The sequence below is a fragment of the Leuresthes tenuis genome, unplaced genomic scaffold (assembly GCF_036924035.1).
Source record: "Leuresthes tenuis unplaced genomic scaffold, fLeuTen1.0.hap1 SCAF_23, whole genome shotgun sequence".
Lineage (NCBI taxonomy): Eukaryota > Metazoa > Chordata > Actinopteri > Atheriniformes > Atherinopsidae > Leuresthes > Leuresthes tenuis.
Genome location: NW_027325377.1, coordinates 898,751 through 925,208, shown reverse-complemented (window position 1 = coordinate 925,208; position 26,458 = coordinate 898,751). Strand labels below are relative to the sequence as shown.

The window sequence follows — 26,458 nt, the reverse complement described above, 5'->3', positions numbered from 1 at the left end:
GCCTGAACCTGAGGCCTGAAGCTGAGGCCTGAAGCTGAGGCCTGAGGCTGAAGCTGAGGCCTGAACCTGAGGCCTGAACCTGAGGCCTGAACCTGTGGCCTGAAGCTGAGGCCTGAAGCTGAACCTGAGGCCTGAGGCCTGAGGCTGAAGCTGAGGCCTGAACCTGAGGCCTGAACCTGAGGCCTGAGGCCTGAGGCCTGAGGCCTGAGGCTGAGGCTGAGGCCTGAAGCTGAGGCCTGAGGCTGAGGCCTGAAGCTGAGGCCTAAAGCTGAGGCCTGAAGCTGAGGCCTGAAGCTGAGGCCTGAAGCTGAGGCCTGACGCTGAGGCCTGAACCTGAGGCCTGAAGCTGAGGCCTGAAGCTGAGGCCTGAACCTGAGGCCTGAAGCTGAGGCCTGAACCTGAGGCCTGAAGCTGAGGCCTGAAGCTGAGGCCTGAGGCTGAAGCTGAGGCCTGAACCTGAGGCCTGAAGCTGAGGCTAAAGCTGAGGCCTGAAGCTGAGGCTAAAGCTGAGGCCTGAATCTGAGGCCTGAAGCTGAGGCCTGAAGCTGAGGCCTGAAGCTGAGGCCTGAGGCTGAGTCCTGAAGCTGAGGCCTAAAGCTGAGGCCTGAACCTGAGGCCTGAAGCTGAGGTCTGAGGCTGAGGTCTGAGGCTGAAGCCTGAAGCCTGAACCTGAGGCCTGAAGCTGAGGTCTGAGGCTGAAGCCTGAACCTGAGGCCTGAGGCTGAGGCTGAAGCTGAGGCCTGAACCTGAGGCCTGAGGCTAAAGCTGAGGCCTGAACCTGAGGCCTGAACCTGAAGCCTGAAGCTGAACCTGAGGCCTGAAGCTGAGGCCTGAGGCTGAACCTGAGGCCTGAAGCTAAGGCCTGAAGCTGAGGCCTGAGGCTGAACCTGAGGCCTGAAGCTGAGGCCTGAACCTGAGGCCTGAAGCTGAGGCTAAAGCTGAGGCCTGAAGCTGAGGCTAAAGCTGAGGCCTGAACCTGAGGCCTGAAGCTGAGGCCTGAAGCTGAGGCCTAAAGCTGAGGCCTGAAGCTGAGGCCTGAAGCTGAGGCCTGAAACTGAGGCCTGAAGCTGAGGCCTGAAGCTGAGGCCTGAACCCGAGGCCTGAAGCTGAACCTGAGGCCTGAACCTGACGCCTGAAGCTGAGGCCTGAAGCTGACGCCTGAAGCTGAGGCCTGAACCTGAGGCCTGAACCTGACGCCTGAAGCTGAGGCCTGAACCTGACGCCTGAACCTGAGGCCTGAACCTGAGGCCTGAACCTGAGGCCTGAACCTGAGGCCTGAGGCTGAGGCCTGAAGCCTGAGGCTAAAGCTGAGGCCTGAACCTGAGGCCTGAGGCTGAGGCTGAGGCCTGAAGCTGAGGCCTGAACCTGAAGCCTGAAGCCTGAGGCCTGAGGCTGTGTGTGAACATGAGTGGGTCCCAGCTGCAGCTCTGTGATTGGTCAGAGTGTGTTTACCCTGCTGTGTCCTCAGGAATCTGCTGGTCTCTGCGTATCTGGAGGTGTGGACCTCGTAGTTCATCTGCTGCAGCACCCGCTGATACAGCTGGACCTCGGTGTCAGAGGGCAGGTGTCGACCCGTCAGGACCACGGCCCGGCGGGGGGGGCCGGGCGGCGAGAGCTGGACCTGAGCAGATGACAGGGGGAGTTTGTTAAAGCAGCTGACCCCAGGACTGAGCTGAGATCAGCAGGTTCCACATTCAAACATTTTGTTTCTGAGCTCCGGGCCAGCAGAACCGGGCCAGCAGAACCGGGCCAACGACAGAGGAGCTGTGTACAATGTGTCCCTGCTTGGTATTCAGCTCAGAGTCGCTGCTGCTGAAAAGAAGCTGGCAGAGTTGGTGTTTTTCTGCCTCGCAGGGTCATAAAACCAAGAGGTCAGAGCTCAGGGAGACGGTTCTGGAAGGAAAACACGACAGAAGCTGATCCGGGAGCAGCTTCAGCTCCCTGTCATGTGACCAGGAGGAGCAGCAGATAGGTTTTAAAGGGATTCCACATGTGGAAAACAAACCAGAAAGAGTTCCTGAAGGGAAAAATCTCATACCAAAGTGATCACATGGCCCAAAACACAGCAAGTCACATGACTCCCTGCAGAGTTTCAGGTCCATCCACAGGGTTTCAGGTCCATCCGCAGGGTTCAGGTCCATCCACAGGGTTTCAGGTCCATCCACAGGGTTCAGGTCCATCCACAGGGTTCAGGTCCATCCACAGGGTTTCAGGTCCATCCACAGGGTTCAGGTCCATCCACAGGGTTTCAGGTCCATCCACAGGGTTCAGGTCCATCCACAGGGTTCAGCCTCTCATTAATGAAGTCATTATTGAAGGTGAGAAGCTGAAAAACTCCTCTGAGGCGTGAGAAGGAGCTGGAAGCAGCTGCAGCAGTAAAACACCTTTACAGCCTTCACTGCGGGAGTCTCAGTTCTGGTCCAAATGTTCCCTGAACTGGTCTGCTGCCACTCTCACAACAGACGGGGTTTAAATTTAGACTTCAGAGGACAGACTGGAAGCTGTGGGAAGAAACCAGAGAGGCAAACAGCTGACAGGTGACACCCGAGATGACAACAGAACCGCACCAAAACAAAGGCCCCGAGAGATCCTGAGAAGATCCTCCAACATGCTGTAACAGCAGAAAGATCCTGGACCGTGTCAGAGGTCCACAAACACCTGAATTATTCCATCAAACTGGCCCCAAGTCCACTACATTCTTCTTCTGTGGTGGAAACCAAGTCGAAACCTGTGGGACTGCTCCTTTAAGGGCCAGCAGCTGACTGTCAGCAGTTTTAGTGCCACAATAAAAGAAGACAAACCAGGAGGACCGAGTTTAACCGAGCTGTCAGTTTACACACGGTAATCTGTCAGAAACTGGAGCCTCTCACATTTTTATCCGGAGACACGAAGACCAGGCAACACTTAAAATATCCAGCACGCATACCGGCAGCAGCGCTGCGTCTGATTGGTCCTTCCAGCTGTCAGTCAAACGCAGCCCTCGTGCCTTCAGAGGCTAAAAATAGCACAACAATGAGCCAGAGGGAGCCTGGAGGCTCACATACAGAGGTCCATTGAGAAATCTGCCCGTTTAAGGACACCTCCCGAGGATCTGAGGCCAGCAGGAGAGCTTTTACTGCTTTTTACTTCAGAATGAGCCCGATTACATCTGGAATCCATCAGCAGATTACTGAAGCAGGCCTTTTCAACGTGAAGTCGGACAGTTCAAAGGCTTCCCCACCTGGACCCAGGTGCCAGGCATGGTTCCAGCCCCCCTGACCTCCTGATAAACAGACAAAAACTGCCACAAGTCACCTCTAATCAAACCATGATGAAGAGGCGCTTTTTCCATGGGAAAAAGCCCTGAAACCCCTCGTATTTACGCTGTTTTTCCATCGTTTCCTCTCAGAAACAGCTGGCGTATCTCACTGATGCGTTTGTTTGCTCCACCTTTACGCTTCAGTAGCCGGTGACACACCCTCTGAACTCATTGGCTGCTCCCAAACAGAAGGCGGGGCCTAATTAGATGGACAAACCTGGTCAAAAACAGGCATATTTTACGCATTTCACAGCCACTTTCTGATGATTCGTGTTCAGTTAGAGGGGAATTCTGGCCATCTCTGCCTTCCATAAACCCATCCAGACTGTACTGTTTAAGGAGGTCTTCACCTTTATGAACAGGTTTCTTACCACCGGCCTTTAACCCTTTAGGCGCCAGGAGGTTTTTCTCGAAAATCCTCGATTTTGACAAATAAATTTCAAATATCTTAAAACTAATTGGAGATAGAGACTTTCTGTAAATTAGAGAAATGTTAAGGATGACCCAGAGTTTATGTAGGAAGCAAACTGACACACCTAATTTGCATATTATGACGTCATGGGGTGGCGGCCATCTTGGATTATAGAATTTTTATGAAATTTTCACGTTTCAATGATGAAATGCAGCCTTTTTTCCCCAAATATGGACCTAAGAATGTCTGTGATATGTTCAATATTCTATATTCAATGTGGATCTACCTGTCAGTAAACCATCAGGTAGCTCCGTGCTACCTTCACGATGTCATCGCTCCACAACAACACTGCTCCCAGGGCTCTGATCTGGTTGTTTTCCCAGGATTTCGAGGAACAGGATGGGGGCAGAGCCTTGAGTTCTCAGGCTCTTCTCCTGAGGAAGCAGCTCCGGATTCAATCCCTCTCTCTGCTAAAAGCTTGTAGTTTGACTCCAGCTGCTGTAGCACATGGTCTTTATGAGTCTTGCTCTGTGGTTTCCCTTGAAATGATAGAAATGTGCTGCGGAAACACAGCCGAGGTCTAAGATGGGGCTCTTTCTGTGAGTTTCCTGAAAGAAATCAGCTGCCATGTTTCCCAGTGATGTCAGATATTAGCCAGGTTGTCTGCACGGAGCTCAGAAGGAACTGTTTTCAGCCTCACCTGACAGGAAACCTCCCCCTTTAACGTGTACAGGTGCTCTTAAAGGCCTTAATGAAGCTGCAGAATTACAGAAGAAGAAGAAAAGGCTGAAATTTGACCCATATTTCCACCACCGAGCTCCTCGCAGTCTGCAGTCAACACAGCGTGACCGTAAATAAGTTTCCGTGGGTGTTACGCACGTGCGCGCGCGCGCGTGCGGCGCAGGTAAGCCTCACCTGCGTCTCCCTGAGCAGAGCCTCCAGAGTGGACAGGAGTCTCCTGGTCTCCATCAGGACTTCATCTGTGGGCCGCTGCGGGCCGGACCGGCTCCGGCCCCCAATCAGGGTCTGGTAGCACAGGCACAGCAGCGCGAGCAGCAGCGGGCCAGCGCACGCGCGCCGGCGGAGCAGCATCCCGGCGGTCCTGAGGGGGAGGAAGAGGAGACCGCCAGCCGAACCCAGGAGGCGCCGCATGGGAGGAAGACTATCCCTTCATCTTCATCAGCTGAAGGAGAAGCTGAGCGCGAGGAAGAGTCCAAAAGGGCTCAAGTCTGAAGGAAAAACATCATGAAAAAGTCCAGAGTTCTGCAGGAAAGTTCGCTCCGAGCGGCCGAACCCGGTCTCCTCCCCGGCTCTGTGAGATCATGTGGGTTTAAAGGCACTTCAAAGGAAAACCCTTCCTCCTCCTCCTCCTCCTCCTCTCCGTCCAAAGTGCGCAACTCCTCAGCTTCTGCTGTCCGACCCGCAGAAGAAGGAAGAAGTTCCGCTAAAAGCAGCAGAAAGTTGGGCCGAAAACAAGCGGAGCTTCAGCATCTGGACCGAGTTAAAGCCAGCGGGCGGGTTCGGGTTTCAGAGGCTCCCTGAACACAAACACATGAAGACGCGGCTCTTCCTCCCCGGCAGCCGGAGCCTGCTTTAACTCTGTAGGAGGTCAGCACCTCCTCCACCCCTCCTCTTCCTCCTGCCAGTTATTTCAGGAACACACGCGCATATGTGCGCAGCATGTGTTTAAGTCAGAAACTCAGGGAAAAGTTCCGTTTTAAAGAAACAGCAGCAGAGAAATCAATCAGTCCGATCTGTGCCACAGACTGACTCAGATCCACACAAACAGAACCGAGCCCGGTGAAACTGAGCCGAACTGTTACAAAAACCTAGAGATATCATCCGAATTATGAGCAAAATGCAACATTTTAAGTTTAAAAGCACAACGTGATGGAGTATAAATGACGTCAGAATGCAGCTTTATTTGGAAAAAAGAAAAGAAAAACACAGATGAGCTTTTTTTTAATATCAGAGGAAAGAAACTCAGAGAGGATATGTCAGACTGGAGGTCCTCTGTGACCGGTTCTGGTTCCTTAAGAGCTCCAGATGCAGTGAATTTGACATGATAAAGATCATTTTCACTTTAATGAGTTGGAGTTTTGTGCCAGAGAACAAAAACCTTAGTGATAGAGCATCAACAACTAATTAAAAGATCTAAACGAGCATTTTTTCCATTTCCGCTGGTCAAATCAAAGCATGGTGAAGAGGGTCCAGCTCTAATGAGGTTCTGATAACTGTCAGGATCTGGAACTTTCTGCTAGTTTTCTTCTTCGTGTGGCTCCTGCTTGCTGGGTGGTCGTCTGCTGTGGCTCTAATTACCGACTCCACCCGCCGGAGCTGTATTTAAGCTCCACTTTTTGTACCTTTGCTTACAGAAGACCTGCTGCAGAGAGCTGCTGCTTTGCCCACCAAATGACCTCTGCACCACAGCGGGTTTAACGCCTCCTCTCGGGGATAACTACGGCCTAAAGGGGACACGCCTCCTCTCGGGGATAACTACGGCCTAAAGGGGACACGCCTCCTCTCGGGGATAACTGCGGCCTACGGGGGACACGCCTCCTCTCAGGGATAACTACGGCCTACGGGGGACACGCCTCCTCTCGGGGATAACTACGGCCTACGGGGGACACGCCTCCTCTCGGGGATAACTACGGCCTACGGGGGACACGCCTCCTCTCGGGGATAACTACGGCCTAAAGGGGACACGCCTCCTCTCGGGGATAACTGCGGCCTACGGGGGACACGCCTCCTCTCGGGGATAACTACGGCCTAAAGGGGACACGCCTCCTCTCGGGGATAACTGCGGCCTACGGGGGACACGCCTCCTCTCAGGGATAACTACGGCCTACGGGGGACACGCCTCCTCTCGGGGATAACTACGGCCTACGGGGGACACGCCTCCTCTCGGGGATAACTACGGCCTACGGGGGACACGCCTCCTCTCGGGGATAACTACGGCCTAAAGGGGACACGCCTCCTCTCAGGGATAACTACGGCCAACGGGGGACACGCCTCCTCTGGATAAATACGGCGTACTGGGGACACGCCTCCTCTCGGGGATAACTGCGGCCCACAGGGGACACGCCTCCTCTCGGGGATAACTGCGGCCTACGGGGGACACGCCTCCTCTCAGGGATAACTACGGCCTACGGGGGACACGCCTCCTGTGGATAAATACGGCCTACGGGGGACACGCCTCCTCTGGGGGATAAATACGGCCTACGGGGGACACGCCTCCTCTGGATAACTACGGCCTACGGGGGACACGCCTCCTCTCTGGGATAACTACGGCGTACGGGGGACACGCCTCCTCTCTGGGATAACTACGGCGTACGGGGGACACGCCTCCTCTGGATAACTACGGCCTACGGGGGACACGCCTCCTCTGGATAACTACGGCCTAAAGGGGACACGCCTCCTCTGGGGGATAAATACGGCCTACGGGGGACACGCCTCCTCTGGATAACTACGGCCTACGGGGGACACGCCTCCTCTCTGGGATAACTACGGCGTACGGGGGACACGCCTCCTCTCTGGGATAACTACGGCCTACGGGGGACACGCCTCCTCTGGATAACTACGGCCTACGGGGGACACGCCTCCTCTCTGGGATAACTACAGCGTACGGGGGACACGCCTCCTCTGGATAACTACGGCCTACGGGGGACACGCCTCCTCTGGATAACTACGGCCTACGGGGGACACGCCTCCTCTCTGGGATAAATACGGCCTACGGGGGACACGCCTCCTCTCGGGGATAACTACGGCCTACGGGGGACACGCCTCCTCTCTGGGATAACTACGGCGTACGGGGGACACGCCTCCTCTCAGGGATAACTACGGCCTACGGGGGACACGCCTCCTCTGGATAACTACGGCCTACGGGGGACACGCCTCCTCTGGATAACTACGGCCTAAAGGGGACACGCCTCCTCTCGGGGATAACTACGGCCTACGGGGGACACGCCTCCTCTGGATAACTACGGCCTAAAGGGGACACGCCTCCTCTCGGGGATAACTGCGGCCTACGGGGGACACGCCTCCTCTGGATAACTACGGCCTACGGGGGACACGCCTCCTCTGGATAACTACGGCGTACTGGGGACACGCCTCCTCTCAGGGATAACTACGGCCTACGGGGGACACGCCTCCTCTCGGGGATAACTACAGCCTACGGGGGACACGCCTCCTCTCTGGGATAACTACGGCGTACGGGGGACACGCCTCCTCTCAGGGATAACTACGGCCTACGGGGGACACGCCTCCTCTGGATAACTACGGCCTACGGGGGACACGCCTCCTCTCTGGGATAACTACGGCGTACGGGGGACACGCCTCCTCTGGATAACTACGGCCTAAAGGGGACACGCCTCCTCTCGGGGATAACTACAGCCTACGGGGGACACGCCTCCTCTCTGGGATAACTACGGCGTACGGGGGACACGCCTCCTCTGGATAACTACGGCCTACGGGGGACACGCCTCCTCTGGATAACTACGGCCTAAAGGGGACACGCCTCCTCTCGGGGATAACTACAGCCTACGGGGGACACGCCTCCTCTCTGGGATAACTACGGCGTACGGGGGACACGCCTCCTCTCGGGGATAACTACGGCCTACGGGGGACACGCCTCCTCTCTGGGATAACTACGGCGTACGGGGGACACGCCTCCTCTGGATAACTACGGCCTACGGGGGACACGCCTCCTCTGGATAACTACGGCCTAAAGGGGACACGCCTCCTCTCGGGGATAACTGCGGCCTACGGGGGACACGCCTCCTCTCAGGGATAACTACGGCCTACGGGGGACACGCCTCCTCTGGATAACTACGGCGTACTGGGGACACGCCTCCTCTCGGGGATAACTGCGGCCTACGGGGGACACGCCTCCTCTCAGGGATAACTACGGCCTACGGGGGACACGCCTCCTGTGGATAAATACGGCCTAAAGGGGACACGCCTCCTCTGGGGGATAAATACGGCCTACGGGGGACACGCCTCCTCTGGATAACTACGGCGTACGGGGGACACGCCTCCTCTCGGGGATAACTACGGCCTACGGGGGACACGCCTCCTCTCTGGGATAGCTACGGCGTACGGGGGACACGCCTCCTCTGGATAACTACGGCCTACGGGGGACACGCCTCCTCTGGATAACTACGGCCTAAAGGGGACACGCCTCCTCTCGGGGATAACTACAGCCTACGGGGGACACGCCTCCTCTCTGGGATAACTACGGCGTACGGGGGACACGCCTCCTCTGGATAACTACGGCCCACGGGGGACACGCCTCCTCTCTGGGATAACTACGGCCTACGGGGGACACGCCTCCTCTGGATAACTACGTCCTAAAGGGGACACGCCTCCTCTGGATAACTACGGCCTAAAGGGGACACGCCTCCTCTGGATAACTACGGCCCACGGAGGACACGCCTCCTCTAGGGGATAACTACGGCCTACAAAGGACACGCCTCCTCTCGGGGACACGCCTCCTCTCTGGGATAACTACGGCCTACGGGGGACACGCCTCCTCTGGGATAACTACGCCCTACGGGGGACACGCCTCCTCTCTGGGATAACTACGGCCTACGGAGGACACGCCTCCTCTCGGGGACACGCCTCCTCTAGGGGATAACTACGCCCTACGGGGGACACGCCTCCTCTCTGGGATAACTACGGCCTACGGAGGACACGCCTCCTCTCAGGGATAACTACGGCCTACGGAGGACACGCCTCCTCTCTGGGATAACTACGGCCTACGGGGGACACGCCTCCTCTGGATAAATACGGCCTACGGGGGACACGCCTCCTCTCGGGGATAACTACGGCCTACGGGGGACACGCCTCCTCTGGATAAATACGGCCTACGGGGGACACGCCTCCTCTGTATAACTACGGCCTAAAGGGGACACGCCTCCTCTGGATAACTACGGCCTAAAGGGGACACGCCTCCTCTGGATAACTACGGCCTAAAGGGGACACGCCTCCTCTGTATAACTACGGCCTAAAGGGGACACGCCTCCTCTGGATAACTACGGCCTACGGGGGACACGCCTCCTCTCTGGGACACGCCTCCTCTCGGGGATAACTACGGCGTACGGGGGACACGCCTCATCTGGATAACTACGGCCTACGGGGGACACGCCTCCTCTGGATAACTACGGCCTAAAGGGGACACGCCTCCTCTCGGGGATAACTACGGCGTACGGGGGAAACGCCTCCTCTGGATAACTACGGCCCACGGGGGACACGCCTCCTCTCTGGGATAACTACGGCCTACGGGGGACACGCCTCCTCTCTGGGATAACTACGGCCTACGGGGGACACGCCTCCTCTCTGGGATAACTACGGCCTAAGGGGGACACGCCTCCTCTCGGGGATAACTACGGCCTACGGGGGACACGCCTCCTCTCTGGGATAACTACGCCCTACAGGGGACACGCCTCCTCTGGGATAACTACGCCCTACGGGGGACACGCCTCCTCTCTGGGATAACTACGGCCTACGGGGGACACGCCTCCTCTCGGGGACACGCCTCCTCTAGGGGATAACTACGGCCTACGGGGGACACGCCTCCTCTCTGGGATAACTACGCCCTACGGGGGACACGCCTCCTCTCTGGGATAACTACGGCCTACGGGGGACACGCCTCCTCTCGGGGACACGCCTCCTCTAGGGGATAACTACGGCCTACGGGGGACACGCCTCCTCTCGGGGACACGCCTCCTCTCAGGGATAACTACGGCCTACGGGGGACACGCCTCCTCTGGGATAACTACGGCCTAAGGGGGACACGCCTCCTCTGGGATAACTACGGCCTAAGGGGGACACGCCTCCTCTCGGGGATAACTACGCCCTACGGGGGACACGCCTCCTCTCGGGGATAACTACGGCCTACGGGGGACACGCCTCCTCTCGGGGATAACTACGGCCTACGGGGGACACGCCTCCTCTCGGGGATAACTACGGCCTAAGGGGGACACGCCTCCTCTCGGGGATAACTACGGCCTACGGGGGACACGCCTCCTCTCGGGGATAACTACGGCCTACGGGGGACACGCCTCCTCTCTGGGATAACTACGGCCTACGGGGGACACGCCTCCTCTCGGGGATAACTACGCCCTACGGGGGACACGCCTCCTCTCTGGGATAACTACGGCCTACGGGGGACACGCCTCCTCTCGGGGATAACTACGCCCTACGGGGGACACCTCTCCTCTCGGGGATAACTACGGCCCACGGGGGACACGCCTCCCCTAGGGGATAACTACGGCCTACGGGGGACACGCCTCCCCTAGGGGATAACTACGGCCTAAGGGGGACACGCCTCCTCTCGGGGATAACTACGCCCTACGGGGGACACGCCTCCTCTCTGGGATAACTACGGCCTACGGGGGACACGCCTCCTCTCGGGGATAACTACGGCCCACGGGGGACACGCCTCCTCTCGGGGATAACTACGGCCTAAAGGGGACACTCCTCCTCTCGGGGATAACTACGGCCTACGGGGGACACGCCTCCTCTCGGGGATAACTACGGCCTACGGGGGACACGCCTCCTCTCTGGGATAACTACGGCCTACGGGGGACACGCCTCCTCTCGGGGATAACTACGCCCTACGGGGGACACCTCTCCTCTCGGGGATAACTACGGCCCACGGGGGACACGCCTCCTCTAGGGGATAACTACGGCCTACGGGGGACACGCCTCCTCTAGGGGATAACTACGGCCTACGGGGGACACGCCTCCTCTAGGGGATAACTACGGCCTAAAGGGGACACTCCTCCTCTCGGGGATAACTACGGCCCACGGGGGACACGCCTCCTCTAGGGGATAACTACGGCCTACGGGGGACACGCCTCCTCTAGGGGATAACTACGGCCTAAGGGGGACACGCCTCCTCTCGGGGATAACTACGGCCTACGGGGGACACGCCTCCTCTCTGGGATAACTACGGCCCACGGGGGACACGCCTCCTCTAGGGGATAACTACGGCCTAAGGGGGACACGCCTCCTCTCGGGGATAACTACGCCCTACGGGGGACACGCCTCCTCTCGGGGATAACTACGCCCTACGGGGGACACCTCTCCTCTCGGGGATAACTACGGCCCACGGGGGACACGCCTCCTCTAGGGGATAACTACGGCCTACGGGGGACACGCCTCCTCTAGGGGATAACTACGGCCTAAGGGGGACACGCCTCCTCTCGGGGATAACTACGCCCTACGGGGGACACGCCTCCTCTCTGGGATAACTACGGCCTAAAGGGGACACTCCTCCTCTCGGGGATAACTACGGCCCACGGGGGACACGCCTCCTCTAGGGGATAACTACGGCCTACGGGGGACACGCCTCCTCTAGGGGATAACTACGGCCTAAGGGGGACACGCCTCCTCTCGGGGATAACTACGCCCTACGGGGGACACGCCTCCTCTCTGGGATAACTACGGCCTACGGGGGACACGCCTCCTCTCTGGGATAACTACGGCCTAAGGGGGACACGCCTCCTCTCGGGGATAACTACGCCCTACGGGGGACACGCCTCCTCTCTGGGATAACTACGGCCTACGGGGGACACGCCTCCTCTCAGGGATAACTACGGCCTACGGGGGACACGCCTCCTCTAGGGGATAACTACGGCCTACGGGGGACACGCCTCCTCTAGGGGATAACTACGGCCTACGGGGGACACGCCTCCTCTCGGGGATAACTACGGCCTACGGGGGACACGCCTCCTCTCTGGGATAACTACGGCCTACGGGGGACACGCCTCCTCTAGGGGATAACTACGGCCCACGGGGGACACGCCTCCTCTCGGGGATAACTACGGCGTACTGCAACAAGCGAAGCAACTCAGCTACACTTGACTTTTCTTCAACACTTGAGTGACAGGTTGAAAGTCCCGCCCCCTCCATTTGCGGCTTGTTTGGGCTAAATCTGTACAGCCCAAAGCCAGCAGATTTGGGCCAATCACAGACGACTCTACTTGATTGCGCTTGTAGGGCGAAACTTTGACAATTGCAGGCATCGCCGTTAACGAAGTGGATTATTTACTTCCTAATCCGTTTTCTTCAATGTCCTCAGGTGAATAAAGTAGGGGCACATCATCCAAAGGATCCAAATTACACGGAAAGAAAAGCGTCAAAATCATAGCTTTTGTGTAACTTGGTTTGAGAGAAAGGACTAGCTAACGGCTAACGTTAGAAAGGCTAACAGCTAACGGCCTCTTGAAGCTTCTCTTCAAATAAGGTAGACCCCCATTTATGCCACACAGATGGAACATTTTGTGGAGTATTTCTTTTCAGGCTCTCTTAACGTCTTTCTGGAGTGTTTTTCTGGAGTTACTTTTTTAGTTTTGTGCGTATGTTTGGATTATTGTGTTCCAAAGCTAATTGCTATAGGCTATAAGTCTGGGTTGACCTTTTTTAAAACCTTTTATGGTGTGAAAGTATTTGTATTCCCAGAGAGATGGTAGATGGTAGATTTTCCATCAGTGCATTCTTCTAAATAGTGTTTTGGTGGTTTGTTGAAAAGGCCCGTGCTGTTGGGATAGTTTAAACTTTCCAACAGGACACCTTTTATGTTGAAATACAACTACTTGGCTTTTATAATACATTATAAACTGATGCTATATGTCAGAGGTCCACGTGGTGGCTGTGTTTGTCCCTAAGAGACTTCTGTTGATCAGGTCTGTGGCAGTTTGTTAGTCCTAGAAGAAAGTCCAGAACATAACATCTGGTTACACCAGTCTGGTCTAACAGGGATAAAAAAGGTAAATATTTCATTTAAAAGACTTTTCCTGACTAAAATTTAGTGTCTCTGGAGATTTTCAAACTATTTTTGTAATCAGATCCAATTATGTTAAGTTAAGAAAGTCTGAAAGTGCCTAAAAGTACCTAAAAGTACCTGAATCATCACTGCAGCTGTCCACAGAAACCAGGTTGTGGGTCTTTGACTGAATGGGAGACTTCTGAGGTTTGGGGGGCTTAAGGAAAACATACCCATGTGGATTTTTTGTGGCACTTCTTAACATTGGGAGCGAGAGGGAAGCCCAGAGTTTGTGGAGCTGATGTTTGACTCGTCCTCCACCCACTGCCGTGTCCAGCCTTTGTCTTTGTAGTGAATTCTTCTTTAGTTCTGCAGCTTTTCAGGTGTAAACAGGTCCCTTCTTCACTGAATCCTGCTGCTGTGGCATCACTGTGAACCTGTTTGAGGTGAAGCTTCCACATCCATCAGAACATGTTGGAGCAGCTGGTTCAGCCTGTACAAATGTGTCTATGTGTGCTGCGTTTGGAGTCTGAAACCTAAAGGAAAACCCACCAAATGCACCAGAAACGCATGCTGAGAGTCTCTCCCTGGGCTAACACCGATGTTCAGGACTCATTATAGTGTCAGTCTGACTAGAACCGGACTTTTAAACTACATGTAAACCGGACCAGATGATCCAGCTGGTTTGAATCCTCCTGCATGGAAACACTCAGATGGTCCCAGCTGCTCTGTTCAGGCTCCAAACTTCCATCTTTCAGTAAAAACAGTAAAGTTTATATTAATCCAGCTGAATTCCCCATAAAGCTGCTCTCATTCACAGATTATTTACTTCCTAATCCGTTTTTTTCAATGTATTTTGGTGAATAAAGTAGGGCCACATCATCCAAAGGAAATCCAAATTACACAGAAAGAAAAGCACCAAAATCGTAGCTTTTGTGTAGCTTGGTTTGAGAGAAAGGCTAACGGCTAATAGCTAACGTTAGAAAGGCTAACAGCTAACGGCCTCTTGAAGCTTCTCTTCAAATAAGGTAGACCCCCCCCATTCAGCTGGACTCAGATGGTCCAGCTGCTCTGTTCAGGCTCCAAACTTCCATCTTTCTGCATCTTTTAATAAAAACAGTAAAGTTTATATTAATCCAGCTGAACTCCCCATAAAGCTGCTCTCATTCACAGATTATCTACTTTCTAATCCGTTTTCTTCAATGTATTTTGGTGAATAAAGTAGGGGCACATCATCCAAAGGATATCCAAATTACACAGAAAGAAAAGCACCAAAATCGTAGCTTTTGTGTAGCTTGGTTTGAGAGAAAGGCTAACGGCTAACGTTAGAACGGCTAACGGCTAATAGCTAACGTTAGAAAGGCTAACAGCTAACGGCTAACAGCTAACGGCCTCTTGAAGCTTCTCTTCAAATAAGGTAGACCCCCCCATTCAGCTGGACTCAGATGGTCCCAGCTGCTCTGTTCAGGCTCCAAACTTCCATCTTTCTGCATCTTTTAATAAAAACAGTAAAGTTTATATTAATCCAGCTGAATTCCCCATAAAGCTGCTCTCATTCACACATTTTTCTCTTTCTTTGGTCAGAATCTGGGTCTAAAATCAGCCCATTAAGGCTCAGAGTTAAAGCATTCCCAGGCTGTCGCTCTGCTCTAATAAAATCCTGACTTTATAACCACAGAATCACCGTTAAAGCGGCTTAAAGACGGCGTCTGAGCGGTGAGTTCAGCTGGATTACATGGACCAGGACCTCCCACAGAGGAGGTTACAGGCAGCAGGAAGTCTGGAAGCTTTTAAGAACCGTCTAACAGACTTTACTCCCCAACTTTGGTCACCATTTATCCTTTATCTTATCACCTGGTTACTTCCAGTCGTTTCTTACTAAACTGTTCGGTCCGACCCAATCTGTTGCTAAAGTCCTTTAACCCCTCAGATCGCAGCTTCGTGGCGTGCCGCCTGTAACCAACGGTAACGTTCCATTGTCGGCCATGTTGGCGTTTAAAGAGGTCAAATATGAAAACACCAGACTTACAAAAACATCCAGTTTTTATTTGCCTTTTGTTTTTTGAACATCCGTCACACACACTGGGGCCGGCGCTGAGCCGACTCGGTACATTCAGAAAAACATTTTCATGGTCAGAGAGCCTCGCCAGCGCCGCCCGTTTCATCTCATCACGTTCCACTTAAAGGACACGGGCCGCCGCTGAAGTCCTGGTTTTAGCCTCGAGGGAAAATCATTTCAGTTCTGAGGAAGTTCATCCGAGTCGGTCAAAACCAACCGGAGAACGAAGCCTGAAGCTGAGGCACCGATTTAAATTCAGAGGTTTTAGACCAAATTAAAACCAGCGATGCCACATTATTTAGATCTGAATCAAACCGAGCGTCACTCCTGATCACTTTTGGGGCTCCGCAGGACTTAAAGATAAAACTTTAACTTTAATAAAACCAATTCAGGGATTTATCTGGTCTTCGTTAACATTCCTGCACAGGACTGACTCCTCCCCCAACCGTGATGTCATCAGCAGCTCAGCGTTAAGGTCGCAGAACAGGTTCGCCGTGTGCAGCGTTCAGGTTCATCACGACGGAAATATTCCACATCTGCAGCTTGGTTCTGTTCAAACGAGCTCAGTTCTGCTGGAGTTCAGAGCAAAGCTCATTTTCTTATGGTTCTGGAACCCAATTTGATCCAGTTTCTGACCGTTTTGATCGTGTTTTTGACCTAGAAGTTGGCAGCATTCTGCTGTGAAACCAGTGTAACTTCAGCGCGTCTGAAGCTGAAGAATCCGTCGCCCTCAAATGCATCAACATGAATCAGAACCACTGGACCGACACCGTCCTTCCTAAAGGACGCTTCTGTGTCTCCTAAAGGAAACCGAAGGCTCCTTTCCTTCCTGAAAGGACGCTTCGGGGTCTCCTAAAGGAAACCGAAGGCTCCTTTCCTTCCAGAAAGGACGCTTCGGGGTCTCCTAAAGGAAACCGAAGGCTCCTTTCCTTCCAGAAAGGACGCTTCGGGGTCTCCTAAAGGAAACCGAAGGCTCCTTTCCTTCCAGAAAGGACGCTTCGGGGTCTCCTAAAGGAAACCGAAGGCTCCTTTCCTTCCAGAAAGGACGCTTCGGGGTCTCCTAAAGGAAACCGAAGGCTCCTTTCCTTCCAGAAAGGACGCTTCGGTGTCTCCTAAAGGAAACCGAAGGCTCCTTTCCTCCCAGAAAGGACGCTTCGGGGTCTCCTAAAGGAAACCGAAGGCTCCTTTCCTCCCAGAAAGGACGCTTCGGGGTCTCCTAAAGGAAACCGAAGGCTCCTTTCCTTCCAGAAAGGACGCTTCGGGGTCTCCTAAAGGAAACCGAAGGCTCCTTTCCTCCCAGAAAGGACGCTTCGGGGTCTCCTAAAGGAAACCGGAGGCTCCTTTCCTTCCAGAAAGGACGCTTCTGTGTCTCCTAAAGGAAACCGAAGGCTCCTTTCCTTCCAGAAAGGACGCTTCTGTGTCTCCTAAAGGAAACCGAAGGCTCCTTTCCTTCCAGAAAGGACGCTTCTGTGTCTCCTAAAGGAAACCGAAGGCTCCTTTCCTCCCATAAAGGACGCTTCGGGGTCTCCTAAAGGAAACCGAAGGCTCCTTTCCTTCCAGAAAGGACGCTTCTGGGTCTCCTAAAGGAAACCGAAGGCTCCTTTCCTTCCTGAAAGGACGCTTCTGTGTCTCCTAAAGGAAACCGAAGGCTCCTTTCCTCCCTGAAAGGACGCTTCGGGGTCTCCTAAAGGAAACCGGAGGCTCCTTTCCTTCCTGAAAGGACGCTTCTGGGTCTCCTAAAGGAAACCGGAGGCTCCTTTCCTTCCTGAAAGGACGCTTCGGGGTCTCCTAAAGGAAACCGGAGGCTCCTTTCCTTCCAGAAAGGACGCTTCGGGGTCTCCTAAAGGAAACCGAAGGCTCCTTTCCTTCCAGAAAGGACGCTTCGGGGTCTCCTAAAGGAAACCGAAGGCTCCTTTCCTCCCAGAAAGGACGCTTCGGGGTCTCCTAAAGGAAACCGAAGGCTCCTTTCCTCCCAGAAAGGACGCTTCTGGGTCTCCTAAAGGAAACCGAAGGCTCCTTTCCTTCCAGAAAGGACGCTTCGGGGTCTCCTAAAGGAAACCGAAGGCTCCTTTCCTCCCAGAAAGGACGCTTCGGGGTCTCCTAAAGGAAACCGAAGGCTCCTTTCCTCCCAGAAAGGACGCTTCGGGGTCTCCTAAAGGAAACCGAAGGCTCCTTTCCTCCCTGAAAGGACGCTTCGGGGTCTCCTAAAGGAAACCGAAGGCTCCTTTCCTCCCTGAAAGGACGCTTTGGGGTCTCCTAAAGGAAACCGAAGGCTCCTTTCCTTCCAGAAAGGACGCTTCGGGGTCTCCTAAAGGAAACCGAAGGCTCCTTCCCTTCCAGAAAGGACGCTTCGGGGTCTCCTAAAGGAAACCCGAGGCTCCTTTCCTTCAGCTCAGAGGGTTAAATGATTAAAAGAGTTAGTAGATGTGGTTTTTAATGTGTTCCTCAGTAGATCTGAGTGAAACGAGGCCGTGGTTCTGGATAAAAACAGCTCAGTTAGGATCAAATCAACACAAAACAAGGTTTAAATCATAAAACGTCCAAATAAAACTGAATTACAACCAAAGCTGCAGCCTTTTCTCTCAGAACTGAAGGATTCTCCTGATCCACCTGCGTTGGCACAACCTTTGTCGTCAGCGTGTTTGTTGGCGAGCCGCCTGCTGACATCACGGCGGCGGTCAGACGACAGGAAGTCTATTTGTGGCGGCTGCCTCTCCTCTTCATGGCGGCCGTGCACTGGGGGCAGTACCACTTGCCCTTGGGAGCCTCGGTCAGACCCACGCAGCCGTAGTGGAACCACTCGATGGGACACTGGGGACACAGACAGCGGGTCAGCTTTTTAAGGCGCGCCGTCAGCACGCCGCAGCGCCAACAGCCTGAGACAGAAACCCATACTCACATCCGTGTTGTCACAGCCGACCATTTCTCCGTAAGAAACCTGGAGGAGGAGGCAGAGCAGTTACAAACGGACACTTTGGGGTTAGAGACGGTGAAAGAAGTTCATGGTACAGAGGGAACAAGTGAAGGGACTCTTCCAACCCTGAGCTGCAGCAGGAAGTGGGAATAAAACACTGATAAACCCTGGAAAACTCTTCTTCTGTGGTGCTTCTTCTGCTTTAAAAACCTGCTGAGAACCTGCTGAAAGGTGGGGGCAGACCCTGATAAACTCTTCTTCTGTGGTGCTTCTTCTGCTTTAAAAACCTGCTGAGAACCTCCATCAAACTCTTCTTCTGTGGTGCTTCTTCTGGTTTAAATATTCTGACCATAACCTGCTGAAAGGTGGGGGCAGACCCTGATAAACCCTGGAAAACTCTTATTAAATCCATCTGCAGAACTCTTCTTCTGGTTTAAAAACCTGAGAACCTCCATCAAACTCTTCTTCTGCTTTAAATATTCTGGATCCTTCAGATAAAAACCTGCCCCCACCTTCCAGCATGAAACTCTTGAAACCTCCTCCATCAAACTCTTCTTCGGTGGTGCTTCTTCTGCTTTAAAAAAAAATGACCAAAACCTGCTGAAAGGGGGGGGCAGACCCTGATAAACCCTGGAAAACTCTTCTTCTGTGGTGCTTCTTCTGCTTTAAAAACCTCCATCAAGCTCTTCTTCTGTGGTGCTTCTTCTGCTTTAAAAACCTCCATCAAGCTCTTCTTCTGTGGTGCTTCTTCTGCTTTAAATATTCTGACCATAACCTGCTGAAAGGTGGGGGCAGACCCTGATAAACCCTGGAAAACTCTTATTAAATCCATCTGCAGAACTCTTCTTCTGGTTTAAAAACCTGAGAACCTCCATCAAACTCTTCTTCTGCTTTAAATATTCTGGATCCTTCAGATAAAAACCTGCCCCCACCTTCCAGCATGAAACTCTTGAAACCTCCTCCATCAAACTCTTCTTCGGTGGTGCTTCTTCTGCTTTAAAAAAAAATGACCAAAACCTGCTGAAAGGGGGGGGCAGACCCTGATAAACCCTGGAAAACTCTTCTTCTGTGGTGCTTCTTCTGCTTTAAAAACCTCCATCAAGCTCTTCTTCTGTGGTGCTTCTTCTGCTTTAAATATTCTGACCATAACCTGCTGAAAGGTGGGGGCAGACCCTGATAAACTCTTCTTCTGTGGTGCTTCTTCTGCTTTAAAAACCTGCTGAGAACCTGCTGGAAGGTGGGGGCAGACCCTGATAAACTCTTCTTCTGTGGTGCTTCTTCTGCTTTAAAAAGCTGCTGAGAACCTGCTGGAAGGTGGGGGCAGACCCTGATAAACCCTGGAAAACTCTTATTAAATCCATCTGCAGAACTCTTCTTCTGTGGTGCTTCTTCTGCTTTAAAAACCTGCTGAGAACATGCTGACAGGTGGGGGCAGACCCCGCCACGTACCTGGTTGCAGATGCAGTATCGGGGCTCGTTGGGGTCGTAGGTCCAGTCCACCTGGCTGTTGGCCTCGGCCTCGGGCAGCGCGGACGCCTGCTGCGACAGCTCCTGAGCCAGCGCCGACGACGAGGAGCAGGACGACAGCGAGGAGGAGGAGGACGAGGAGGAGGACTGGTGGTTGGAAGACTTGATGCTGCTCCTGGAACAGAGGAGGGTGGAGTTAGAGCGCTGCACCCGTCCCACAGCGGCACGCCGGCGGGGGCGGGGCCTTACTTGGACTTGCGGCCCCTGGAGTCGGAGGTGGTGGTGGGGGTGAGGGTCTGGGTGAGGGTGGAGGCGAGGGCGGAGGAGGAGTAGCCCGTGGTGTCCCGGGACAGCGAGAACTCTCTGCCCAGCTGGAAGTCGTTGTTTTTGATGGCCTCGTAGCTGGCCTTCAGGCTGGAGGTCCTCCGGCCCTCCTTCATCTGAGCGCAGCGACAGCAGGGTTAGGGGCGGGGCCACACTCAGCTGGGACTCACCTGCACCTCGGCCGGGACTCACCTGCGCTGTGGCCTGCACGGCCTGAGCTGCAGCCATGGTGATGGCGCCGGCGCCGGCCCCGGGCCCGGCGGGCAGGGCGCTCAGGTTGTAGGAGGCCAGGGGCTGGGAGGAGTTCACGCTGTACACGTTGTTGGTGGCCGAGGACGTGCTGTTGCTACGGCAACCTGCGGGGGGACACAGGGGACAGGTGAGGCGGCCGCGGCCCGACGGGGAGCCGGAGCGCGGCCGAGCCGTTACCTGGCGTGTTCTCCTTGGAGGCGTCCGACGTCAGCGTGGACAGCAGCACCTCAGACTTGAACTTCTTCTCCGGAACGTGTTCGGTGGTGTGGTGAGTCGGAGCGTTGTACTTCCTCTCTGCGGCGAGACAAAAACCGGTTCAGAGCAGCTTCTTAAAGCTGAGAAATCAGCCAGAAAGGCCAAAAAGGCTTTTTACAGGAAGGAAAGCTGGTGAAAAAACAGCTGAAGCAGGTAAAAAAGGTAAAAAAAGGAGGTAAAGAGCAGAGAGACGGAGGTAAAGGTGAGAAATCAGCCAAAAAGGCCAAAAAGGCTTTTTACAGGAAGAAAACTGGTTAAAAAACAGCTGAAGCAGGTAAAAAAAGGTAAAAAAAAAGGAGGCAAAAAGGAGGCAAAGAGCAGAGAGACGGGGGCAACGGTGAGAAATCAGCCAAAAATGCTTTTTACAGGAAGAAAACTGGGGAAAAAACAGCTGAAGCAGGTAAAAAAGGTAAAAAAAAAGGAGGCAAAAAGGAGGCAAAGAGCAGAGAGACGGGGGCAACGGTGAGAAATCAGCCAAAAATGCTTTTTACAGGAAGAAAAGCTGGTGAAAAAACAGCTGAAGCAGGTAAAAAAGGTAAAAAAAGGAGGTAAAGAGCAGAGAGACGGGGGCAAAGGTGAGAAATCAGCCAAAAATGCTTTTTACAGGAAGAAAAGCTGGTGAAAAAACAGCTGAAGCAGGTAAAAAAGGTAAAAAAAGGAGGTAAAGAGCAGAGAGACGGGGGCAAAGGTGAGAAATCAGCCAAAAATGCTTTTTACAGGAAGAAAAGCTGGTGAAAAAACAGCTGAAGCGGGTAAAAAAGGTAAAAAAAGGAGGTAAAGAGCAGAGAGACGGGGGCAAAGGTGAGAAATCAGCCAAAAATGCTTTTTACAGGAAGGAAACAGGGGAAAAAACAGCTGAAGCAGGTAAAAAAGGTAAAAAAAGGAGGTAAAAAGGAGGCAAAGAGCAGAGAGACGGGGGCAAAGGTGAGAAATCAGCCAAAAATGCTTTTTACAGGAAGGAAAGCTGGTGAAAAAACAGCTGAAGCAGGTAAAAAAGGTAAAAAAAGGAGGTAAAGAGCAGAGAGACGGGGGCAAAGGTGAGAAATCAGCCAAAAATGCTTTTTACAGGAAGGAAACAGGGGAAAAAACAGCTGAAGCAGGTAAAAAAGGTAAAAAAAGGAGGTAAAAAGGAGGCAAAGAGCAGAGAGACGGGGGCAAAGGTGAGAAATCAGCCAAAAATGCTTTTTACAGGAAGGAAAGCTGGTGAAAAAACAGCTGAAGCAGGTAAAAAAGCAGAGAGACGGAGGTAAAATGGCGGGAGGTAAAATGGCGGGAGGCACAATGGCGGGAGGTAAAATGGCGGGAGGTAAAATGGCGGGCGTACTCACTCTCAGCGGCGGTGTGCGAGTGCACGTGATGGTTGTTGACCGGCTGGGACGGGCTGTCCATCTCCAGCGACCCTGAGGACGACACAGGAAGTTAAAGTCACGCCTGCCCCGGCGCCCGGACGCCCTCACGGACCCACTCACTTCTCTCCAGGATCTCTGTGATTCCCGCGTTGTCGGCCTCCAGCTCCATCTTGAACTTGGCGAGTTCCTGGTCCAGTTTCCGCAGGTGGCGGTCCACCTGGAGACAGAACAGAGGCACCTTCAGGTCACCAGAACTTTCAGCTTCATAAACCGTCAAACAGGAGCCAGCTGTGGTTCCGGAGCCAGCTGTGGTTCCGGAGCCAGCTGTGGTTCTGGAGCCCAACTGAATGAAACCAAAGATCAGGAGCAGCTAAACTCAGACAGAGTCGAGGTCAGGAAACACCTGCAGCTGTGACATCATCACAGGAACATTCAGGTGTCTCCTCCTCAGGTAAAAAGTCGGGTTCAAGCAGCGTGAAGCTTAACCTGGGAAAACATTCGACTTTACTGCAGAGAGGAAATCATTCCATGAATGTAACATCATGCAGTTAGTTTAACAACACTGCCCCCTGCTGGGTGCACTCAGAACTGCAGAGAAAAATAATAATCAAACTGCAGCCCAGATGTGGTTACAGCAGACTCTGAACGCCCCACGGGAGGTTCACTGAACGCACCACGGGAGGTTCACTGACTCGCGGTCCTCTGCAGACACTGAACGCCCCACGAGACGTTCCCTGAACGCCCCACGAGACGTTCCCTGAACGCCCCACGAGACGTTCCCTGAACGCCCCACGAGACGTTCCCTGAACGCCCCACGAGACGTTCCCTGAACGCCCCACGAGACGTTCCCTGAACGCCCCACGAGACGTTCCCTGAACGCCCCACGGAAAGGTTCCCTGAACGCACCACGGAAAGGTTCCCTGAACGCACCACGGAAAGGTTACCCGACTCGCGGTCCTCCGCAGACACTGAACGCCCCACGAGACGTTCCCTGAACGCACCACGGAAAGGTTCCCTGAACGCACCACGGAAAGGTTCCCTGAACGCACCACGGAAAGGTTCCCTGAACGCACCACGGAAAGGTTACCCGACTCGCGGTCCTCCGCAGACACTGAACGCACCACGGGAGGTTCACTGACTCGCGGTCCTCTGCAGACACTGAACGCACCACACAGACACGGTCAAAGTGATGTGAAACAGACCCGTTGCGGCTCCAGTACCGGGCCTCAGCACCGGGCCTCAGTACCGGGCCTGAAGCAGAAGCGCTGCGGTGGAACCGTTCTCAGCTCCAACTCAGAAACCAGCAGGTTCCTAAACCCCAGCTCAGTTTGTCTCTGCAGCCATCAGAGTTCAGAGTTCAGAGTTCAGAGTTCAGAGTTCAGAGTTCAGAGCCGGGCCTGACACCGAGGTCCAGAGACTCCCAGCCCAACAGGTACAGCACAGACACGGTTCTACTCACCAGATCATAGATCTGATTGGCCAGCTGGACTTTCTCATCCGCGTCTTCCAGAGCTTTGTAATAATCCTGAAACACAACAGAACCAACAGCCGTTAGAGCCGCTCCACTAAAGTCCAGATCCAGTCAGACCAGAACCACCCACAAACACTTCCTCAGACCTTTTTGATGACCTCCATCTGCTCCTCTCTCCACTCGGGTTTGTTCTTCTTGGCGTTGGTGAAGAACTCGATCACCTTCTGCTCCAGCTGATCTGTGGCATCTGTGGGTCCAAAGAGAAAGAACGGGTCAGAGGAGCGATGAAGCGGGCCTCTGAGGCCCGGTGTTCTGGACGTGTTCAGCAGGTCCAAAGAGAAAGAACAGGTCAGAGGAAGCAGCCGTAACTCATCAACACTTTGTTCAACAGTTCTGGAGCTAATTCCTGGTGAATGGGTCCGAAATGCAGCCGGAGACAGGAGCAGGACGACACCGAGTGTTAGTGGGCCTGAACAGAACCCCACAGATCAGCTTACTGATGAGGAAGGAGTCCCACCGGGCTCTGAGATGCTACAGTTGACTTTATCTTAGTTCTGAGGCACTGAAAGAACAGCTTTGACATAAATAAATGTGTCATAAACACAGTAAAAATGAACCAAAAACCCACTGATCCAGTTCATGAGAACAGAACCCTGCTGTCAGGAGAAAAGAAACGATGAGAAAGTACGACTGTGCTGTTTAAACTGAGCTAAAAATGGGGCCTTTAGATGATTCTCATAATAATAAAAGTCACATGATCTGCCTCAGAAAACTGCTTCATGGTCAGAAACGCTGTTCATCTCAGACTTTACTTCCACTTTTAGCTGCTGCAGCTCTGAAAGTTACATTTTACTGCTAATTATTACAACATATTACCAGTAAATCACAGGCCGAGCCCGATTATTCACAGATTTTCAGTTTAATATCAATTCAGGTCATTCAGGACCCCTCTTTCCCTCATTACCACATGTAGAAAACCTCTTAAATACTGGACCATCGCGTGCTCTGTGAGAGCTGTCACCGTCTGTGATCGATATGTAGCTTTAACAAACACAACCGGAAGCTTTAACACGCACACTCTGGATGTGACCGGGTTCATGTGAACAGCTAACTCAATTATGGCCATCAATGGGACACTTTGTCCCGCACCGAAACAGCATTTGAACTCATTTAACACGTGTTCTGAGAGTGTTTTTAGCCAAAAAAAACAATAAAAGTGCATCAAATTTAAAAGAGAAATGGTTCAACAGGCTCCTGGTTTGGTGTTTTAGTGGTTTGAAGAGTAAAATACTGCTCAGACACATTAAACTGCAGCTGCTGCATGGACTGACAGCACAGCTGGAGAACCGGTCCCTTTAACACACTGTTAGCCCGGTATGCTAACATGTGTGCTAATCTATACCGTTTAACCACTTTTTCACAACACCGACACATTTTACATCTGTTTTCCGCGTTAAACGCTCGTTAAACCGTGTCAATGCACCGTCTGACAGAGCCGGTGTGGGCTGTACGTACTCTGAACCTGCAGGTCCATCTCTCGCATTTCCGTAAACCTGTCGCGAAGATCCATGGGTAGCTGCTCGATCACTGCCAGGAGAAGAAAAAACGGTTAACCAGCTAGCACGGCTAGGCTAACGGCCGGAGGCACACTGGCCGGGAAATGACACACATTAAACGCACAATACACCATTACAACCCCGCCTCCGCTTCGCTACAGTCCGATACTCACTTTCGAGATAATCCTCGAGGTACAACATCGTGTCAAATTCGACGTTTTCAACGTTTTACGGATCAATTTTCTTCTTTCAATATGGCGCCGCCAGCCGCTGTCTCACTCAGAAAAAATACGCCGAGAAATTGAGGTCACAGAGCGTGACGCACACGGCTGCCCGTGTTGTGATTGGTTGACAGAAGGGCGGGCTTTGTTTTGCGTTCTTTAGAACAGATGCATTGTGGGAGTTGTGGTTTAATTTGTGTTTAATTCGCTTTTGTGTACTATTCCAAATTAATCTCCAACTTGTTTGCTTTGAATGTATTTATTTATTTGATAAACCAGAAATATTTGTGCTATAATCTTATTTAAATCAATCCATAATTAATGCAAATGATCTGGTGAATTCTGCATAAAAAATAAAATAAAAAAGCAGATGTAGGCTAGCTAGAAGATGGAGCTCAGAAAAATGATCATTGGTCTTCAAATGGATCTTAAACCAGTTCTAAATAGATGTATTTCTGTTCAAACCGTTATTTGATTGATTTACTTTCAGAAGCAGATTCTCTTTTTTGTTGTTGTTCTTATTTTTAGTACAAAAAAAGTAAACTGCTTTTTTTTCATGTGGTGAAAATTCAATTTATCAATCCGCGCTTTTTCTTTATTAGCAATAAAAACAAACATCTAGGTCATAAAATCACAGTTTTATGACCTAGATGTTGAAAAATTCATCAATATGGGTTCTATAGTGATGATAATGAGTCGTCTGACACTCAAACAGGGACGAAATCATTTATTAAAAACAGATTTCAACTCAAATCTGGACTGAAGCCTGGTTCTTGTTAGTTCTTGGCTCCTGGTTGAGGTTGGGGCTCAGGTGTTAACTGAATGAGGATTATTTTTTAACAGATTTAACTGGGAGAGCAGAGCACAGAAGCATCCATCCCAAACTCTTTCTCAGGGGCCAACATCTATTCAATTCAGTTTATTTATATAGCGTCAAATTACAACAAATGTCATCTCAAGGCACTTAAATAATATAGTTCAATTCAAGCCAATTGGAATTCAATTCATTGTAATCATAATCCAATGAAATCCAATCTGTTGCACACGTGTGGCTGTATTATTGTAAACTCAAAAACTAGTAATTAGAGCACATTTGTATATTAAAAATACT

At 52.6% G+C, this 26,458-nt stretch overlaps 2 protein-coding genes and 1 long non-coding RNA gene across 7 annotated transcripts in view; all 3 read right to left on the bottom strand.

The window, feature by feature from the left end:
- Positions 1-5,280, bottom strand: part of cped1 (cadherin-like and PC-esterase domain containing 1) — a 49,511-nt gene extending 44,231 nt beyond the window's left edge. The window contains exons 1-2 of the mRNA XM_072378001.1: positions 4,626-5,280; positions 1,453-1,621 (exon numbers count right to left, since the gene is read on the bottom strand). Of these exons, the coding sequence (XP_072234102.1) occupies positions 1,453-1,621; positions 4,626-4,862 (406 nt within the window). The 5' untranslated portion in view covers positions 4,863-5,280. The remainder of the gene's footprint in view (positions 1-1,452; positions 1,622-4,625) is intronic.
- A 10,224-nt stretch (positions 5,281-15,504) lies between these two features.
- On the bottom strand, positions 15,505-25,434 carry ing3 (inhibitor of growth family, member 3). The gene is made up of 12 exons (XM_072377462.1): positions 25,300-25,434; positions 25,086-25,157; positions 23,717-23,817; positions 23,559-23,624; positions 22,220-22,316; positions 22,079-22,150; positions 20,673-20,789; positions 20,436-20,599; positions 20,169-20,359; positions 19,902-20,094; positions 18,438-18,476; positions 15,505-18,349 (listed from the first exon to the last, which is right to left on the bottom strand). The coding sequence occupies exons 1-12, from the start codon at positions 25,325-25,327 to the stop codon at positions 18,233-18,235; spliced, it is 1,257 nt and encodes a 418-aa protein (XP_072233563.1). The 5' UTR covers positions 25,328-25,434; the 3' UTR covers positions 15,505-18,232.
- On the bottom strand, positions 18,483-19,892 carry LOC140282884 (uncharacterized). 5 transcript variants are annotated; one of them, XR_011909953.1, is made up of 4 exons: positions 19,625-19,892; positions 19,171-19,557; positions 18,902-18,991; positions 18,483-18,750 (listed from the first exon to the last, which is right to left on the bottom strand). It is a non-coding gene; the product is annotated as an uncharacterized lncRNA (long non-coding RNA). The 5 variants fall into 5 exon arrangements; XR_011909954.1 differs by having other exon boundaries at positions 18,902-19,182; positions 19,502-19,557; XR_011909951.1 differs by having other exon boundaries at positions 18,902-19,557.
- Positions 25,435-26,458: the final 1,024 nt, after the last annotated feature.

Excerpts from the sequence above, each read along its gene's own strand:
- ing3 (XM_072377462.1), bottom strand. The coding sequence starts at position 25,327 with ATGTTGTACCTCGAGGATTATCTCGAAA. Across the intron at positions 23,625-23,716 it reads AGATGGAGGTCATCAAAAAG|GATTATTACAAAGCTCTGGA; the intron begins GTCTGAGGAAGT and ends GTTGTGTTTCAG. Across the intron at positions 20,790-22,078 it reads CTCGCACACCGCCGCTGAGA|AGAGGAAGTACAACGCTCCG; the intron begins GTGAGTACGCCC and ends GTCTCGCCGCAG.